We start from the raw sequence: 9,326 nt of genomic DNA, 5'->3' as shown, positions 1-9,326 counted from the left end.
AGGTGGCAAAGCCAGGGCCTCACTAAGCCAGGATGGAGGCGTGAGGCTCTGTCAGCCGAGGCTGCCTGATATCTCAGGGCCTGGCTGTGGCAGAGTGCTGCAGCCTCTGAACGCCGTTGGCCAGCACAAGCTCAGCCTGTGTTGCTCACCCCAGTGCCCTCGGTGGGCTTTGCCACGTGCCCTCACCTTCATAGAGGCTGCAAGGCCTCTATCTGTCATTTGCCGAGCTAGACACGGTAGTGGAGCAGGCACTGCCTGGCCCCGACCATGTCTTGCATCCACTACAAGTTCTTCTCCAAGCTGGACTATGATACGGTCACCTTCAGTGGCTTCGACATCTCCCTTTGCGACCTCAAGTGCAAGATCATGCGCAAGGAGAAGCTGAAGGCAGCCAACTGTGATCTGCAGATCAGCAATGCCCAGACCAAAGAAGGTACGTGTGCGCAGCAGGTGCAGGGCTTTGGGCATGTCCTGGCTGGTGACGTTGCAGAGCACCCCATGATGGCCGCAGCCAGCAGAAGCTGTATTCTGCCTTTTATGGCTCATCCCCACATAGCATGAGTGAGCCTGGGCCCATCCCGCCAGGTGGCAGGAGCACCAAGAGGGTAAGCAGTGCCAGGGACTAAGTGGGGTGGTGTCATGAAATCTGATTTGGCATCCTGCTGGCTACACCAGTTTGTCAAATGTGCACACTGATTTACAGTGTCCAGAATAGAGCCCTGAGCTTTGTAAACCCCTGAGGGGAGCCTAGGTGAAGCTAGATCTAGCCTTAGTCTCAAGCTTGGTCAATGGTTTATGTCTAATGGAATGTAGAAAAAGAAAATCAAGGGAGAATCAAGCTAAAATGATGTGCATAGAAACCGAAGATGAAAGAGAGGAGACCCTCCCACCGAGGCACAAAGTTCAGAGTGCACCCACCCCCTGGCTTTCTGAACTCCTGAGAGAGCCTAGGTGTGGTTGGATCTAGTCTTAGCATCAGACTTGATCAAGCACATGTAAAGCACTGAGCAGATGAGACTTTGGAGTGGTTTGTGTATCTCCAGAGATCTATTGGTTTTGTAGCCTAATAGAAGCAAAAGCAACTTCAGTTAGTTCAGGAATGCAACCCCTGTATTAGCCAGCTGTCCTGTAGTGACCTCTGAGACCATTTTGCTGTTGGCATTCAAACTGTTTTTAAGAAAGGAAAAAGATTTAGCTGGTGGTGTTTGGTTATCAAACCTGAAAATGCCTTGAAAGGTACTGTTAGTGTGTTCAGACAATGAAAGCACGATGTTACATATAAGATCTGGCTTCTGTACCTGTAAAGGCCTTCTCTGAAGTGCTGTGTAGTTCATGATGTACTAATACATGCCCTTTTGAATATCTTTTTCTGTATTTCTGTTGGTTTCAGAATACACAGAAGATGCCCTGATTCCTAAAAACTCATTGGTAATCGTTAAAAGAATCCCTGCTGGAGGAGTTAAAGCTACCAGCAAAACGGATGTTATGTAAGTGTCCACACAGCATTGCATTCTTTGCTGTTGGTTTCAGTGTGTGAACTGTTCCAGTGCATATGAGACATTCAGATTGTATCTTTCTTGTTAAAGCTTCCGTTAATTTTTGTTGTCACTGGGTGGATTTTCCTGTATTGGTCCTGAAGCAGACTTATGTTTTTAGGCCTGCTGGGATATGGGGTTCAAACTGCAACAATAGAACCTTTTAAAATGATTCTGTGGGTTTGGTTCTTGGGGTTAATTTTTCTGAGAGCCAAGTTGTAGATCCTGTTTTGTCTGCGTGGAGAGATTCCTTGTTAAATGTGTTTGCTTTTATGGCTTTTAGAGAGAAGACAGTTCTGCAGTGTAGTGTAAACTTAAAATTTGCTCCTGTCTCAGAAGTCTGATTCTTAGTGTTTGACTTTTTCTTGTATCTGGGGGAGAGGGATAGGATATGTCAGGTATTCTTATGCCCCAAATGGATGGGGCTTGCATACTGGCTATGCGGGAAATACCGATGCTTGCCAGCTGGCAAACCATGCAAACAAGTGAAGTTCCATTCAAAAGTGATTCCTCTTAGTTTCCTAAAGCCAGGGTCTGTTTTGGGCAAGAGGAAAAGAGCAGTGTCATAAAGTGTATTGCCTCTTGTGCAAGTACAGTGAAGGAGTAGTTAATCCTTTCCAAACCTGAAGCTCAGTAAGCAACTTAGCACATTACCAGCAGTTGGTGGCTATCCTCCTGATGCTGTTTTACCTGTCTGTGGGGCTAAGGAAAGAATGGCACTGCTCTTCTAGCATTGAAAACTGATGGGGCAGATCAGCTTTCTATTCCTTCAGCTGGAAACATTGCAGAAACAGGGGGTAGAGTGCTTAATGTTTGGTCAGTGAGTACGTGGAACTGCAGCAAGGTTTCAGATGGAATAAGTATTTCTTAAAATGCTGCATTATTATCGTAAAACAAATTCTGGAAATTAAGACTTTTTGTTTCTTTTTTTTTTGTCGCAGGGCTCCTCAGTCACACAAAATCCCAGGAGCAGCTTCTTTCAGGTGACATTTCTACTACTAGTTTTAGTCAGTACAGCGTATGCAACATGGCTAGTACTTTGGGACTTTCACGGCTAAGTATGGTAGATACCTGAGCACAGTGCTTGGGCTTCCACAAGGAAACACTGTTCTAAAGGCTAAGCTGCTGACAGTTTTGTTAGTTCCTTGTCAGATTACTGACTTTTTTCTTTTTTCACTGAAGTAAACTTGGCCTTTGAAGTGTTGGGGCTATCACTGTTCTGCCATAGAAACTAAAGTACTGTAGGTGACACCTGTTTGTAATACTAGGGATGTACAGATTGCCTGAAGTTACCTTCATAGTTTGAGGGTTGATTATTTAAGAACACAAAACCGTAGTACAGACTTGATATATGTGATACTTAGGTGGCAGAGAAAATATGAGTGCTTTCTCTTGCACAGGTGTGTTTTGTATCTGTAAGTCTGACTTACGACAAAGTAGAAATGGGATTTTGGAGGTTTTCTTAGTTGTGCTGAATGACCAAGAGATAACAGTTTGTGTATACAAATAAATGTCCATATTCAGTAGACTATCAGAACGTAATGTTTTGATGTTTGGGTTTTATAATTGATTTTTGGTGCTTTCTGTTGGGTACAAGTGCTTTAAGTTCTGATCACCTTTCTGTCTCCTCCTAGAAGTCGAACTGAGCCAGTGAGCAGAACATCAGCAGCAGTACGTAAAAACCCAATCTCACCCTTTTTTTCTGCACACTGCACTGAATTCTAAACTATATAGCCTTGTATTAATTTTCCAAACATTAACTTCATGTATCTCCCAGTAAAACATAGTACAGATTGTCATTCAAATGTACTGTTTCATCATAGTGCAAACTGAGTCACGCCATCAATTTGCCCAGTTCTGATGTGAATGCTGGGATTTATGCCTAGTAATGCATGGTATTTCCTATTGCATATGCTAGAATATGTCCTGTGTGACTGTGTTGTGCAGATAGTGCCCGATCATCTTTAGTTCACGCAGGTTCCAGGTGTGCACAGTTGAACTTGGTGCCACGTTCGAGCTCTGTCTGCCTATAGCTAGTAATGTTGTGAGTTTGTACAGCCTCTTCTGTGCTTTTTGTAAAAGCTGCACGTCAGTAGTAGTTCTCTGCAAACACTGTGGCCCATTCCTAACTGGGGCCTGAGCACTTCATTGTGGCAAGCTACTGGCGTAGGCAGCTGGGAGGGAGGAGTGTGTTTGCAGTGGAGAAAAAACTGCCATGACTGTGCTTTGAATCCATGCTTTCATCACCATGAAAGACTGGGTTTGCTCTGAGAGAAGAACAATAAAAATTCTCACAGTTCCCAAACTAATTTGGATAGTTTGTCCTGTGGTCTATAAAAATACAAGAATTCTTTTTTCTCCATTTTTATAGGCTACTCTGTCATAGTAAACACCTTTTTCTTTTTTAATTTGACCAGTTTCTTTTTATAGACAAATTGGCAGGTTACTTTTGTGGCTGATGGTTCAGATTGGTGTTTGGGTTTGGTGGGGTATAGTGAATTTGGCATCTTTGCAGTTATTGAGAAGAAGGGCAGAGCACATGTTTCAGGGCTGCTTTTTTTCTTGACAGGCAGCTATTGTGTTCATCAAAGCATAACTGTATAAGTGCATGTTTAAGTGATGAGACATTAACCGATTAATTTGCAAACTACACTGCAAGTAAGATTCCTGTAGTGATGCTTCCTTCTCCAATAAACTTCAGCATTTTTCACAAGGGCTCCTCTCTGAGATATTCTGGAGCAGTAAGTCCATCTCCAGCCAGCTGGTTAGTTTAATTTCGTCTCATTAAGCACATAGGCACTTTTCAGCTGTCACAGGTTGGGACTTTATTCTGAACAAATACAAATTACAGTAGGTTGGAAAAGCCTCTTTCAGTGACACGCAGTGGGTATAGTGCAGATTTTCAGACTGCAGTAGGGGTTAACTCTCGCTATGTTTTGATTCTAGAACTTGAATATGCGTTTATTTTTTGCTGCACAAAAGAATGGTGAGTCTTCTGCATCTAATTCTCTGGCCCAGCTTTCAAAGGTGTGTATATATATGTATTGTTGTAAAATACTTAAGAATAAGTGTTTCCTTCATAATTTTAAGCCTTACTAGCAGTCTATAGATGGATAACTGTTGTCATGTGAACAAAACTTTAATTTTTAATAAAGTATTTATTTTAACCTTAAGAAGTATGTATAATTTGATGCTGTACTCTCAAGAGTACTTGCCAATTTGGGAAGACAGAAGGGGAGTGCCTTCTCAGCGCCAACACAATGTTGCAGCGTTACTCATCTTCAGGAAATAAAGCAGCAGTGCTTCAGAAGCTGTTTACTGTTTTTCCTGTGTTTCATTAATTTTGTGTTGGAATCTAACAGAATTTTTACAAAGGTATTTAATTGTCTGTATGTTATGGACATTTCAGGGCAGTTTGCAACAGCTGAAGTACAAGTGTTTCTGGAACTTGGACAATGGCATGGCTGGTTTTGAATTTCTAGTCGTTAGAGGCACGGAAGCATTCTTTGAATACTGCACAGTCCCACAAATTCCAGGCTCTAGACAGTGGAGAACACAAATTTGTTTGAATGCAGACTGTGTCATCTGTGTAAATTGTGTACTTGATTGTTTAGAGGACTATACCAGTGTGTATCTACAGTGTACTAGATGTGACCAGCTGAAAGTGTTGCAGTGGCCTGTTTTGGGATGGAACTGCGTGCTCTTTTGGCTCAACACTGTAACTTCAGCAAGACACTAATGGCTGCACTTTGCAAAAGCATAGAGTTAGCCAAGTCAATGCAAAAGATGGGAGCTAGTTCTTTCTGCTGAGAAGAGAGACAGGAGTTCATTGCTAAGAACGAGAGGTCTTCCCACCGGCAGCATCTTCCCTCTCTCAGTGAAGAAATTAAATGTTGTGCCTTTGGCTGTCCCTGCATGTGGCCTTGGTTCTGTAAACCCATGTGAAGTTTTACTCCCAGATGTGAAAAACTGTCCAAGTGGTGCCCATTGAACCTTTTGAGAAACGCATGAACAAAACATAAAGCAGCTCAAAACTGTTACTTACTCTAAACACTTTATTCAGACCGGCTTAGCACAGGGGCATTGTGCAGTGAAATATTATTTGGGGAAATGCAGTTTGGATTGCCTACAGGACTGGATGGTCACGTTTATACTGAAGAGAGCCTTGTGTCTTGCTGAGCGATCAGAAAGACTCCCTTCAGTGCTTCTGTGTCTGATGCTGAATTTCAGCAAGCAAAAACTAGAGACCTGACACTAACATAGTGTGTTCTTTTTAATGCTGCAAAATGTAAATCATATAACTTGCAGACATCTTTCTCAATTAAATGCACAGTAACCATCTTCTCCTTCAAATGGGCTGGAGCTTCAAAACCAGTTGAAAACTATTGCTAGTGTCATTTCTTTTCCTCATCACTTCAGTCCACTTGGAAGAAAAGTGGATCGGTTACACAAGTCTATGTCAAGCCTAAGGTTTTGAGTGCCCAAGAAGGCTCTTTTCAAGTAGGCTAGCAGGCACATAAGCATCATTTACAAGCACAAAGTCTCCCCAGCACACTCTCAGGACAACTGTTTCATAGAAGCATCTGTTTTCAGGCAACATCAGCTAGTATTGTGGTGCTGTGTACAGGATTGAGCAGGTGGTGTTGTCTTTGGCTGGCTGAGCTTGCATGTGTTTCTAATGTGTGCGTCAAATAATTCTGTGTTAAACAGACTGCCAACCTGGCTGAAGCCAGCGCTTCTGAAGAAGATAAAATAAAAGCCATGATGATACAGTCTTTCCGTGAATATGATCCAGTCCAGTAAGTGTTGATAAAGTCAAATCAGTTCTTTGATGATCATGGAAAAATTGTGTAGATGTTTGTTTTAACAAGAGAGACAAATGCATACCTTTCTTTTCCTGAAACCTTTTTAGTCCCATGAAGAAGCCCTTGGCTACACCTCCACCATCATATGTCTGCTTTCGGTGCGGAAAACCTGGCCACTATAGAAAGGACTGCCCAAGAAATGGGGTAAGATTTTGGGGACTTGTGGTGTTACTTTCCGACCTTGTTTAATTTCTGACCTTGGCAGTCAGGTAACAAACACAGGAATAATCGTATGAAGAAGTGTTTCTCTTGAGGTGAAATACAGAGGTTACATGGCAATGCTGAAAAGCCCCTCAAAGTTCAAGGGAAAGCCGGGATTATAAATGTAATGTTTTCTTTTTTCTAAGCTACAGACATGAAATAAGTCCATAGATCTTTTCATCTGTGAATTTACATGCATAGTTTTATGTATTTCAGTATTACTGGAAATGTTTCTGTTTTAACTCTTTTTAATGAGAGCTGGTGTTTTCAGTATTTTGCATGAAACCAAGATGTTTCTGTTGACCCCATCTATTGAGTATTTGTGTGTTTTACCGACACAAGTCTCTGGCTGAGTGTGCATGCCCTTTAACATTAGTCACTGAATGTATACACATGAGGTATGAATTCAACCTTCATCCATAGCTGGTGAATAGATGTTTCTGCAGTGGCTGACCCAGAGCCCTGACTTAAGCTTTCTCTCTGAATTGTGCTTTGGGGGAGGAGGTTTGTGTCTCTTCTCCCAGTGGATCATGTGCTAAGGGATATTTCACCCTTGAGAAACCTGTTGTTAAGCCAAAGAATGTCGGCTCAGATCAAAACTCTGCTTAAGCCTTTCACAGAATCGTAGAACCAACTAGGTTGGAAGAGGTGCATCAAGTCCAACTGATGCTTCAGGACTGCCAAATCCATCAGGAACCGTGTCACTAAGGCCCTCGTCTACGTGTGTTGCAGAATTCAGGGACAGTGATTCCACCACTTCCCTGAGAAGCTGGCTTAGGAACAATAGGTGACTTAGGAACACCCTGGCCATGTTCTTTTAGGAAAAGAAGTACTTTGGTTGAACAACCTTCACGCTGGGTAAAAGGAGAGGATTTCAAGGCTTTTGCTTCTTCCAGTCGTCACTGAACTATCATTTTAAGTGTAGGTCTTAAGATGAGGTATGTCTGCATTTCTTTTCTTAACAGGACAGAAATGTGGAGTCTGTTCCCAGACTGAAAAGGAGCACAGGAATTCCAAGGAGTTTCCTGATAGAGGTGAAAGATCCCAACACAAAGGGTGCAATGCTGACCAACACTGGAAAATATGCAATCCCCATTATTAATGCGTAAGTACAGGGATGCTGGAGAGGGACTATTCATTAGGGACTGTAATGATAGGAGAAGGGGTAACGGGTTGAAACTTAAACAGCAAAGGTTTAGACATAATAATATATGGATTATGGGTATAATGGATATATTCCTGGATATAAGGAAGAAATTCTTTACTGTGAGGGTGGTGAGGTACTGGAATGGGTTGCCCAGGGAGGTGGTGAATGCTCCATCCCTGGCAGTGTTCAAGAGCAGGCAGGATGAAGCCTTGGGTGATATGGTTTAGTGTGAGGTATCCCTGCCCATGGCAGGGGGGTTAGAACTGGATGATCTTAAGGTCTTTTCCAACCCTAACTATTCTATGATTCTATGAGTACGGGATTAATTGGACTGACCAAATAGCGAATGAGAGAAAGCATGCATAAACATCTGAGTGGATAATGCAACCAAGTTGGACTGCATCTGTAATTACAGGAGAGGAAGCACAGCCATTGCATTTTAACCTTAAAATCTGTGATGCTTGCTCGCATGAAAAGAGGGTGGTCATTCATACTTGTCAGGCCCCTGGAAGTTGGTTCATGTTGTGGTGCACCAAGGATCTGTATTTCTGCAGAACATTTCAGTAGTGTTGACAGGGAGTCATTCTCTTTGAGAGCTCATTTTGCATCTGGTTTATGTTTCAAACGCTTCTTACAAGAATTGAACCAACAGCTGTTGGATTGAGATTTCTTCCCCCTCTGGGTTTTTATTTTACAGAGTTATGGCTATAGAGAAGTAGTTTCAGCTCAGTGCCTACAGTTCAGAAGGGTAATGTGGAGTGAGAAGAATTCCATCTAGTATCTTCTTTTGATAAAACGCAAGGCTTGGACAAGTATTCCTTTACCCATCTTTAAATTTGTTCTTTTTCCTTCCCCACATGCCCTCCAGGGAAGCTTATGCTAGAGAAAAGAGGAAAAGGCCTCCATCTTTACCAGAGGAGCCATCCTCCTCCTCTTCTGATGGTCCTGTTCCGGATGAGCTGTTATGTCTCATTTGTAAAGATATAATGACTGATGCAGCTGTTCTTCCCTGCTGTGGAAGCAGTTATTGTGATGAGTGTAAGTGTTATTCCCATGTTGTTAATTGAAAACATCACATCTCATCTTCTGAAAGCAAAAATAGCAGAGAACAAAATTACTTTGTTACCTGTTCTAATTAAAGCCTAAGTATACCCTGACTAGGAAAGGACTCAAAAAAGGGGAGGCAGAAAACTTATTTCTCTTTCTACAGATCCAGTTACATCCTCTTTACATGCAGAGGAGCATCTAACTGTGCATTTGATTACAGTATTAGGTACCAAATGTTTGCCCACAGCCCTTTCTCTCATACAAAATTATACAGCCATCTCTGGTGACTGGCTGTGGTCTGCAACAAATGGATAGTTAGGCATTAAATCCACATTCTTCTCCACGGGAGAGCTGGTTCAAACCTTCAGAACTCAGACCTACCAATGCTTTTTTTTGAGACGTGCTTTGTTCCTTAACTTTGGGGTCAATGACTTCTTGCTGTCACGGACAGTGGAAAAAGGATGAGTTGAATCAGGAAGACACATCCGACACTCCAAATATTACAACAGCAAAATGTCAAAACTGTAACTA

At 42.3% G+C, this 9,326-nt stretch overlaps 1 protein-coding gene across 1 annotated transcript; it reads left to right on the top strand.

The window, feature by feature from the left end:
• The first annotated feature begins 267 nt into the window (after positions 1–267).
• LOC117438825 (E3 ubiquitin-protein ligase RBBP6-like) lies at positions 268–8,735 on the top strand. Its single transcript, XM_034074206.1, has 8 exons — positions 268–433; positions 1,391–1,487; positions 3,170–3,239; positions 6,246–6,334; positions 6,448–6,544; positions 7,567–7,706; positions 8,617–8,695; positions 8,730–8,735. The coding sequence occupies exons 1-8, from the start codon at positions 268–270 to the stop codon at positions 8,733–8,735; spliced, it is 744 nt and encodes a 247-aa protein (XP_033930097.1).
• Positions 8,736–9,326: the final 591 nt, after the last annotated feature.

This window comes from Melopsittacus undulatus, unplaced genomic scaffold (genome assembly GCF_012275295.1).
Source record: "Melopsittacus undulatus isolate bMelUnd1 unplaced genomic scaffold, bMelUnd1.mat.Z mat_scaffold_65_arrow_ctg1, whole genome shotgun sequence".
In the NCBI taxonomy this organism is placed as follows: domain Eukaryota; kingdom Metazoa; phylum Chordata; class Aves; order Psittaciformes; family Psittaculidae; genus Melopsittacus; species Melopsittacus undulatus.
The sequence above is the reverse complement of the archived record's forward strand: the minus strand, read 5'-3'. Positions and strand labels throughout refer to the sequence as shown.